This window comes from Neophocaena asiaeorientalis, unplaced genomic scaffold (genome assembly GCF_003031525.2).
Source record: "Neophocaena asiaeorientalis asiaeorientalis breed wild unplaced genomic scaffold, Neophocaena_asiaeorientalis_V1.1 scaffold87, whole genome shotgun sequence".
In the NCBI taxonomy this organism is placed as follows: Eukaryota; Metazoa; Chordata; class Mammalia; order Artiodactyla; family Phocoenidae; genus Neophocaena; species Neophocaena asiaeorientalis.
The window spans coordinates 1,722,607-1,733,455 of record NW_020175432.1 but is presented as its reverse complement, the minus strand read 5'-3'; the positions used below and the strand labels follow the sequence as shown (position 1 = coordinate 1,733,455).

Below are 10,849 nucleotides of genomic sequence, written 5' to 3'. Positions count from 1 at the left end.
CCTGTGTTTTCTGCTGTGTTTGGGTCCAGGTTTCACTGACATATTCAGCAAATGAGACCCAACCCGGGGAAGTCATCGATCTGCGGGTCAGGGCTGCAAGGGGCAGTTGCGTGTGTGTAGCTGCGGTTGACAAGAGCATCTACTTGCTCAGGTCTGGGTTTCGGCTGACTCCCACCCAGGTGAGCGGGGGCCCTTGGGCGCTGGGCTCCAGCATCCTCACGGACGTCTCTTCCTTTCCAATAACTGAAAAGCCCCGTATAAATCCAGATTGTCTCTCTTCACTGGGTTCATTCTCAGCAAACCCCATCCTTGTCGCTGTTTGGGTGCAGTTAAAAGATCTTGGAGTCAAATCCAATGTCACGTTGTCCGGGTCCCACCTCTTCAGCCCCATGCTTCCCATCTTAAAAATGGGTTAATGCCACCAACTCCTGTCTGCTAAGATTGGTTCCAAGTGATACATGTGAGAGGAGGTTGAGATGGGAGCATGCCAGGCCAGATTGGGTTGAAAAGAAACCCTCAGTTGACCAGTTCCTGCTCCCCTTTGTTTGTAGGTTTTCCGGGAATTGGAAGATTACGATGTTTCTGATGCTTTTGGGGTGTCCAGGGAGGATGGACCCTTCTGGTGGGCTGGGCTGATGGCCCGACGACGCCGGCGCTCCTCCATCTTCCTGTGGCCCTGGGGCGTTACCAAGGACTCCGGGTTTGCCTTTGCCGTAAGGAGAGGTGGTCTTGGACCCCACCGCCCCCTTCTGAGCTCCTTTTCCTTAGAAACAAAGGGTCTCGGGATACAGAGATGGGTTGGGGTGGAAGTTTCCAAACTTTTAGCATTGCAGAATCTTTTTTGATTCTCCCCAGTGGAAGCTCATATGTGGACCCTCCCAGTTTGCAAAACGGACGAGAGCAGAATGAGTATCCATTGATAACTTGAACTTGTTCTGGAGCAATGATGATGAAAGTGCTTTGGTGGAAGGAAAACCTACACTATGGGTGCAGGTGCCGTGTTCTCAGGTCCCTTGCTGACATTTATAGCTCTAATCTGTCCCCCTTCCTTCCTGGCTCCGGGGACCAGGGCACTGCTGGAGATGCAACACACACAAATGTCATTCTAGCCTACTTTAGCATGCTGGCGGTCTCCACTCAAATGCACGAGAACACTTTTCATCCTAGGTTTTAAATCATTTAAAAGGCATCCTTGGGAATCCTCTGGTGGTCCAGTGGTTAGGACTCTGTGCTTTCACTGCTGGTGCCTGGGTTCAATCCCTGGTCGGGGAACTAAGGTCCTGCAAGCCCTGCGGCATGGCCAAAACAAATTAAAATAAATAAAAGGCATCCTTTTCCTCCCATTTTTATTATGGAACATTTTCAAACATACAGAAACGTTGAACAAATTAGCGAACACCTGTGGATCCACCACTTGGATCCCACAGTTAACATTTTGCTGTATCAAATATATATACCAATATATATACATATATATCATTTTTTATTAAAGAATTCTTTTGATGTGGACCATTTTTTTGAAGTCTTTATTGAATTTGTTACAACTGCTTCTGTTTTATGTGTTTTGGTCGTGAGGCACGTGGGATCTTACCTCCCCGACCAGAGATCAAACCCGCACCCCCTACACTGGAAGGTGAAGTCTTAACCACTGGACCACCAGGGAAGTCCCTATATTATAACAGTAATAACTGCAGCCCACAGTCATTGGCTCTTGGTCCGGATCAGGCACTGCACCAATTGATTTGTTTTAAATAGAGGTGAAATTCACATAGCAGAAAATTAACCCATTTTAAAGTGAACAATTCAGTGGCATTTAGTACATTCACAGTGCTGTGCAAACCAGCACCTCTGTCTAGTTCCAGAACATTTCCATCACCCCAAAAGGAGACCTGTCACCATTAGCAGTCACTCCACACCCACCCTCCCCCAGCACCTGGCAACCACTGATCTGCCTGTGGTTTTGGATGTCTCATATAAATGGAATCATACAAGATGTGGCCTTTTGTGCCTAGACCACAAACGCGCTGGCCTCCCCTCTGCTCTGCCCTGGATGGTTACCGGGTCCCATGACCCCCTTAGTCCGTGTCACCAAGCCTGGAGAGAGGACTGACTCCCTCAGGGCTACGCAGCAGTGATGTTGGGGCAGTGACCTCTGGGACTACAATGTCCACTTCCCCACTGTGGGTCTGGGCATTATCTGTTGCCTAGGAAACAGGACTGGTGGTGATGACAGACCTGGTGAGCCTGAACCACCGGCAAGATGGCGGCCTGTACACTGATGAGGCTGTCCCTGCCTTCCAGCCCCACACAGGGAGCCTGATGGCAGCAGTGTCCTCCAGACAACCCCCCAGGTAATTGTCACTGCCTCGAGTAGGGTTGTCTAAACTCATACTGTTGACATTTGGGTCTGGATCATTTTCTGCAGTGAGGCTGTCCCACGCACTATAGGGTGTTGAGTGGCATCCGTGGTCTCCACCAACCAGATGCCAGCAACCCCCCGCCCCTACCCCCAGTTGTGACAACCAAAAATGTCTTCAGACATTGCCCAGTGTCTCCTTGGGGCCAGACTCACCAATGGTCTAGTGTGCTGGGGCACTGAGCACTTTGGTCCTGCTCCCCCTAGTCCTTGGACCCATCCAAGTGCATGGAATTGGGGGTTAGGGGTGCAGAAGAGAAGGAAGGTGTAACAGGGGAGCAGATCTGCCTAGGGACAGACAAATTGGGGCAGGGTGGGAAACTGTGGCTTGATCCTCCCACTCCCAGAGACTCTGCTTAGAAAATTCTCTCTATTACCCTTTCTCCTTCCTCCCACCATTTCCTCCTTCCTTCTGTTCCTGTCTCTTCCCCCTTCCCCTCCAACTCTTTACCTTTTGGAGTTAGACACCAAGTAATTACTTTTCAGTCTTTCTTATTTTAAATCAAATGTTTAAGCCTCAGAGTGTTGCTTTGGCTGCACCCAAGTTGTGCTATGAAGTGTTTCCATTATTGCTGGCTTCCAAATAGATTCCTACTAGCAGAAAAATTGATTTGCCCAGATGTGGCAAGTGACTTACCCAGAGGTGTTTTCAATTTTCAAGTGATTTTTAAAATTATTATAATTTTATGTGTTTTATAAATTTGTGTCAGATGTGCATAATGGCCAGAGAACATGGTCTGTATGATATCCACTACGGTCAACAAACATAGTCAGTATGATACCCATCATCTGGTTTTTATTTTGGAGACGGGCTATGTGGTATATGGTCTGCTTTTGTAAATGCTCATATCTACTTGAAAAGAATGTCCAAGCTCCTGTCATTGGGTATAGGATTCTCTATACGTACTTTTGGTCAAGTCTACGGTAGATGGTGCCCAAACCCTCCATATCCGTGCTCATTTTGTTTTTTTGTTTGTTTGCTAACTTATGAATTACTGAGAGAGAGGAGTTCACATCTCCCCCTTAGATTTGTGGCTTTGTCCCTGGTCTCATGGAAACCTTTGTTTCACAGAAGGTAGTGTTTCCTGTTCTCTCCTGTCTTTCCCTTTGTTCCCTCCCTTCTGCTCCCCCATCCCCCACCTGTCTTCTTTCCCACCTTCTTCATTCTCTGCCTCTCCCACTAACTCCTCAACTCCAGCCAGCTTGGGGAGGGGTAGGGTGTTTTGAAGACCTTGCCTTTTCACTCTCTCTGAATTTAGGGGTGTGTAGGCTGGGAAAAGGGAGGCAGGCCTTGGATGTACCCTTTCCTACCAACTCATTAAATGAGAAGCACAGAACCAAGTGGGCCAGGGATGGGGTCAGTGTGGTCAGCAGTGCCCCAGCATCTGGGTCTCTTTGGAGACCTTGAGGGTGGCACCCAGACTCCTTAGCCCTTGTTCTGAGCCAGATGTGGCCCAGAGGATCTCCCACCCTGGCAGGCCTGTCCATGAAAACCCTCTTCTTCTTTCAAGCCCTCTCTGCCCAGATTGGGAACCTTCCCAGTCCCCCCAGTCTCCTCTGCAGTGGTTTCTGGATACCTGGATCCCCTAGGTTCTTCCTGCCCAAGTCACACGTTTAACAGGCCCACAGGGGTCCTCGTTTCCAAACTCCACATCAGAGCATAGGCAGACCAGGCTCCCCCTATGGTACTTTGGACGCACACGAAGGCATTTCTGAGATGTGGTTGAGTGAGGAGGTGGAATATTGGCCCCTGAGCATCCTTCAGCCAGACACTACTCTGGAAGCCTGGAGCCTCCCATGTGCATGCCTCCTGAGAGCTTGGCCTGAAGTGGATATGCAAGCAGCCTCGAAACCCAAAACCTCAAAGGGAATTGTAAATCCCAATGCAGAAAGGCATAAGAAATGCCTTAAAAAGCAAATGTTTGTGCCTTTTTGTAATTGGATAATGCATCCTTATTCTGAAGGACATTTTTCTTAACCATATGCATGTGGTTAAATTATTTTTCAAAGAGTATGAAAGGGTATATAATGAAATGGAAGTCTCCCTCCCACCTCCAGATCCTCCGCTCCCTTCTAAGAGGCAATAATGGTCAATAATTCCTTAGATATCCTTCTAGAAATTTTCTGTGTATACACAAGGATTTAAAAAAAAAAAAAAACACCGTGGGAGAATACTATAATACTGTTCTGTGCCTTCCTTTTTAAAGTCAGTGATAAACCTTAGAGGCCATTTCATACCAGTACATATATACTTACCTCACCCTTTTTCACTGACACATAATATTCCACGGTGTGAATGTACTGTCATTTGATTAACCAAACGATGTTTGTTATTTCTCACAGTGCTGCAGTGAGCCACACCGTAGTCTGTCTTTGCACATGTGTCTGTGGTTAATTTCAGGGTTCATCCCTGGGAGAGGTAACCTCAGGTTGAAAGAGATGTGAGCGTTTCTAATCTTGAGAAGTTTTGCCAGATGTCAAGTAGGGCTTATTAATATTATTTTTCAAAGAATAGGACAGTCCCTGGACTTCCTTGGCAGTCCAGTGGTTAAGACTTTGCCTTCCAGTGCAGGGGGTGCAGGTTCAATCCCTGGTTGGGGAGCAAAGATCCTACCTGCCTCAGGGCCCAAAAACCAAAACATAAAACAGAAGCAATATTGTAACAAATTCAATAAAGACTGTAAAAAAGAAAAAAAAAAAAGAATAGGACAGCCCCTGAGGAAGGTGGGCTGTGAGGCTTCTGAGGATAAACCAAGAATGAAATCACATGAAAGAATGTATATACGTACAACTGAATCACTTTGCTGTACTTCAGAAACTAAACTAACGCAATGTCGTAAGTCACCTATACTTCAATTTAAAAAAATGAAAAAAAAAAAATGAAAGCACAGAGGAAGGGGGAGAGGGGATAGGAGAGCTCTATGTAATGATGCAGAAAAACATGGCAAACCCAGGGAGGGAAATTAACAAAGGAGAGGACATGGGGTGGTCCCTGTGGCCCTTCTTACCTTCTAAATTCAGGATGCGAGGCACCACTGTCGTTTTAAGAAGCCTCTGTCAAGCCTTTGATGCCTCGCTTGTACTAGTCCTAATCAAGTAGAATGTTAACCCTGCCAGGTGAAAGAATTAACACATTATGTCCTATTAGAGTAGAACACTAACCTTTCCAGGTCAGAGAATTAAAACGTGTAGAATATGAAGCTGCTGGGTAAGAGAATTAACATGTTATAGGCTAATCAAGTAGAATGTTAACCTGCCAGGTAACAGAATTAAGTTATGTCCGTGAAACTTTAATCATTTCTTTTTTTTAAACAAAAATTTTTGTAGAGCAGAGAAGAAGAAAAGGACCTACTTCCCTGAAACATGGATTTGGCACTGTCTCAACGTCAGGTAAGTATGATTTCTTTCCTTTGCTGCCTTTGTGGGCTGACTCAGAGGCACTCATGAAAGATGGTTCCCCGTCGGTGTGCCTGGAGATCTGACACCAACATCTGAGTAAGACATTGGGCATCCTTTTCTAACACATAAAACTCAAAGCTATGAAGTCAGCCCCAAATCCCTCTGCAGCCTCAGACATCTGCCTGTGAAATATGAAATTTGAGGGCTTCATGCTTCTTAACAACTCCCTCTTGGGGTAACTCTGTCCGCTCTGTTTATATAACGAGCTCATTAAAATGATTACAATTCCCTGGAACATGAACTCAGTTCCACCCACCCACCCCCTCCTCGCTCCTCAGGGGACTCAGGCTCCTGCCCGCAAAACAGGCTGCTTCTCTCAGCACATTTCCTTTCTGCATTGTTTTCTCTTTTAGTTCGCCTTGAAGCAGCAGTGCTGCGCTAAATTCTTGCCAGATGCAGTTGGCTTTTTTCTTTCAATGCTTAGTGTCAGAAGGTAGTGGTGACTTGCCCTGGGAAACCAGTTAGGCATGAAAGTTCAGACCCTGGGGCTAGTGGATTGGCCAGCGGGCGGACCGACTGCTGAGCTGGGGTCCCCTTCTTGGCATGAGATGCCGTGGTACATGCTCAGCACAGAGCCAAGCACTCAGCTGGGGGTTCCTCAGGCTGCTTTCACGGATGTGCGTGTCCTCATTATGGGCAGTCTTCCCCGCTGGTCAGAACAGAAGCTGATTACTGCATTTTGTTCTGGGAGTCCAGATTTAAGATGGGCTGTCGGTCCATCATCAGAGATGTACGGAGAGTAAAATCTTATCTATTCTCTGTGTGCTGGGTGATGTTTTGGGTGCTGGGTAGTGTTTTTGGTGCCAGGGATGGCACCTTGAACAAGGCAGATAGGGTCCCCTCACGTGTAGAATTTATGTTTTATGCCTCCAAAGGCTTCATGCTTCAGTAGGGCCAGTGTTCTCATGGAGGGCTTGGCCCAGGGCTTGGGAGGAAGTAGAGGGACCCTTTCCCAGGGCAGGTGGAGCCCAAGCTGGGTCCCACAGGATAGATAAACAAGAAGGGGGGAAGGGGGTCCAGGAGGCAGGACCAGCATGGGCAAGAGTTGGGGCTTGGGAGAGGCTGGTGATTTTCACATAGTCGGGATGAGGCAGGTGGGGCCAAGAGGACGAGGCAGGGAGTGTGACGGCCGTGTGGTCTGTGGTGGGGGTGTGGAGAGCCACAGAGGGTTGCTGGGAGGCATTTGGGATTTGAGACGGTCTCTCTCCCTCTGTTGGCTGGAGCAAGGATGAGTCAGAGAGTACAGATCTGAGACCAAGGAGGAGGTTCTCGCTGGGCCCAGGCAAGGACTCGTCAGCTCTTTTTTTTTTTCTTTTCTAATTTTTAAAATTGGTAAAATACACGTAACATAAAATTTACCACCTTAACCATTTTTAGGTGTACAGTTCAGTGGTAATAAGTGCATCCATATCGTTGTGCTGCCATCACCACCCTCCGTCTCCAAAACTCTTTTCCTCTTGCAAAACTGAAACTATGTCCCCATGAAATACTAACTCCCCAATCCTCCCTCCCCTCAGCCCCCTAGCGTCCACTCTTCTACTTTTTGTCTCTATGAACCTTACTGCTCTAAGGACCTCATGTAAGTGGAATCATATAGTATTTGTCCTTTTGTGACTGGCTCATTTCACTTAGCATGGTGTCCTCATGGTTCATCCTTGTTGTGGCATGTATCAAAATTTGCTTTCTTTTTAAGCCTGAATAGCATTCCGTCGTATGGGTGGACCACATTTCGTGTATGCATTCATCCTTTGGTGGACACTTAGGTTGCTTCCACCTTTTGGTTATTATGAATAATCCTTCTGTGAATATGGATGTGCAAATATCACTTTGAGACCCTGCTTTCAGTTCTTTTGGGTATATACCCAGAAGTGGGGTTGCTGGATCATATGGTAATTCTGTGTTTAATTTTTTGAGAATTCACCGTATTGTTTTCCACAGTGGTTGCACCATTTTACATTCCCACCAACAGTGCACAAGGGTTCTTCTTTAAATGTTGGATAGAATTTACCAGCGAAGCCATCACATCCAGAGCTTCCCTTTTTGGGAAGATTTTGATTGCTGATTCAATCTCCTTACTTGTTAGAGATCTATTCAGATTTGTTATTTCCTTGTGATTCAGTCTTGGTAGGTTTTGTGTTTCTAAGAATTTGTCCATTCATCTAGATTATCCAAGTTGTTGGTGTACAGTAAGTCTCTTAAAATCCTTTTTTATTTCTGTGGAATCAGTAGTAATGTCCCCACTTTCATTTTGGATTTTAGTAATTTAAGTCTTTTCTCTTTTTTCTTAGATCATCTAGCTAAAGGTTTGTTAATTTTATTAATCTTTTCAAAGAACCAACTTTTGGTTTCATTGATTTTCTCTATTATTTTTCCTTTATTAAAAAATTTATTTATTTATTTGGCTATGCCGTGTCTTAGTTGTGGTATGCGAGATCTTCATTGCAGCATGTGGGATCCTTTTAGTTGCAGCATGCGGGATCTAGTTCCCTGACAAGGGATTGAACCTGGGCCCCCTGCATTGGGAGCGCAGAGTCCTAATCACTGGATCATGAGGGAAGTCCCTCTCTATTATTTTTGTATTCTTTATTTCGTTTATTTCTGCTATAATCTTTATTATTTCTGCTTCTTTATTATTTGATCTCTTTTGTTTTTCTTTTTCAAGTTCTTTAAGTTACAAAGTTAGACTGTTTATTTGAGATCTTATTTTTTAATGTAAGCATTTACAGCTATGAATTTCCCCCTTAATACTGCTTTTGATGCATCCTGTGAGTTTTGGTGTGTTGTGCTTTTGTTTTTATTCATCGCTAAGTCCTTTTTCTCTTTTTTTTTTTGCAGAGATTTTTAAAAATTTCTTTCAAATCCAGAGATAATTTGAGTAGCGAAGTAAAACAGTTAATTTTTGACATATCATTTATCTTTGCAAAAACATTTCTTTTTCTTTTTGAATTTTATTTTATTTATTTATTTTATACAGCAGGTTCTTACTAGTTATCTATTATATATATATTAGTGTATATATGTCAATCCCAATATCCCAATTCATCCCACCACCACCACCACCCACCCTGTTTTCCCCACTTGGTGTCCATACGTTTGTTCTCTACATCTGTGTCTCGATTTCTGCCTTGCAAACCGGTTCATCTGTGCCATTTTTCTAGATTCCACATATATGCATTAATATGCAGTATTTGTTTTTCTCTCTACGACTTACTTCACTCTGTATGACAGTCTCTAGGTCCATCCATGTCTCTACAAATAACCCAATTTCTTTCCTTTTTATGGATGAGTAATATTCCATTGTATATATGTACCACATCTTCTTTATCCATTTGTCTGTCGATGGGCATTTAGGTTGCTTCCATGACCTGGCTATTGTAAACAGTGCTGCAATGAACATTGGAGTGCATATGTCTTTTTGAATAATGGTTTCCTTTGGGTATATGCCCAGTAGTGGGATTGCTGGGTCACATGGTAATTCTAGGTTTAGTTTTTTTAAGGAACCTCCATACTGTTCTCCATAGTGGCTGTATCAATTTACATTCCCACCAGCAGTGCAAGAGGGTTCCCTTTTTTCCACACCCTCTCCAGCATTTGTTGTTTGTAGATCTTCTGATGATGGCCATTCTGACTGGCATGAGGTGATACCTCATTGTAGTTTGATTTGCATTTCTCTAATAATTAATGATGTTGAGCAGCTTTCCATGTGCCTCTTGGCCATCTGTATGTCTTCTTTGGAGAAATGTCTATTTAGGTCTTCTCCCCTTTTTTTGATTGGGTTGTTTGTTTTTTTAATATTGAGCTGCATGAGCTGTTTATATATTTTGGAGATTAATCCTTTGTCAGTTGATTCATTTGCAAATATTTTCTCCCATTCTGAGGGTTGTCTTTTGTCTTGTTTATAGCTTCCTTCACTGTGCAAAAGCTTTTAAGTTTCATTAGGTCCTGTTTGTTTATTTTTGTTTTTATTTCCATTACTCTAGGAGGTGGGTCAAAAAAGATCTTGCTAGGATTTATGTCAAAGAGTGTTCTTCCTATGTTTTCCTCTAAGAGTTTTGTAGTGTCCGGTCTTACATTTAGGTCTCTAATCCATTTTGAGTTTATTTTTGTGTGTGGTGTTAGGGAGTGTTCCAATTTCATTCTTTTACATGTAGCTGTACAGTTTTCCCAGTTTTCTTCTTATTGAAGAGACTGTCTTTTCTCCATTGTATATCCTTGCCTCCTTTGTCATAGATTAGTTGACCATAGGTGCATGGGTTTATCTCTGGGCTTTCTATCCTGTTCCATTGATCTGTATTTCTCTTTTTGTGCTAGTACCATATTGTCTTGATGACTGTAGCTTTGTAGTATAGTCTGAAGTCAGGGAGTCTGATTCATCCAGCTTGGTTTTTTTTCCTCAAGATTGCTTTGGCTCTTCGGGGTCTTTCGCTTGATGGCCATGGCTAGGACTTCCAAAACTATGTTGAATAATAGTGGCGAGAGTGGACATCCTTGTCTTGTTCCTGATCTTACAGGAAATACTTTCAGTTTTTCACTATGGAGAATGATGTTTGCTGTGGGTTTGTCATATATGGCCTTTATTATGTTGAGGTATTTAATACAGTGTATCACATTGATTGATTTGCGTATATTGAGGAATCCTTGCATCCTTGGGATAAATCCCACTTGATCATAGTGTATGATCCTTTTAATGTGTTGTTGGATTCTGTTTGCTAGTATTTTGTTGAGGATTTTTGCATCTATATTCATCAGTGATATTGGTCTGTAATTTTCTTTTTTTGTAGTCTCTTTGTCTGGTTTTGGTATCAGGGTGATGGTGGCCTCCTAGAATGAGTTTGGGAGTGTTCCTTTCTCTACAATTTTTTGGAAGAGTTTGAAAAGGATGGGTGTTAGTTCTTCTCTAAATGTTTGATAGAATTCACCTGTGAAGCCATCTGGTCCTGGACTTTTGTTTGTTGGAAGATTTTTTTTAGGTAA

At 43.8% G+C, this 10,849-nt stretch overlaps 1 protein-coding gene across 1 annotated transcript in view; it reads left to right on the top strand.

The window, feature by feature from the left end:
- Window positions 1-10,849, top strand: part of CPAMD8 (C3 and PZP like alpha-2-macroglobulin domain containing 8) — a 94,270-nt gene that overhangs the window by 35,904 nt on the left and 47,517 nt on the right. The window contains exons 16-19 of the mRNA XM_024767435.1: window positions 30-179; window positions 552-713; window positions 2,209-2,351; window positions 5,744-5,806. Of these exons, the coding sequence (XP_024623203.1) occupies window positions 30-179; window positions 552-713; window positions 2,209-2,351; window positions 5,744-5,806 (518 nt within the window). The remainder of the gene's footprint in view (window positions 1-29; window positions 180-551; window positions 714-2,208; window positions 2,352-5,743; window positions 5,807-10,849) is intronic.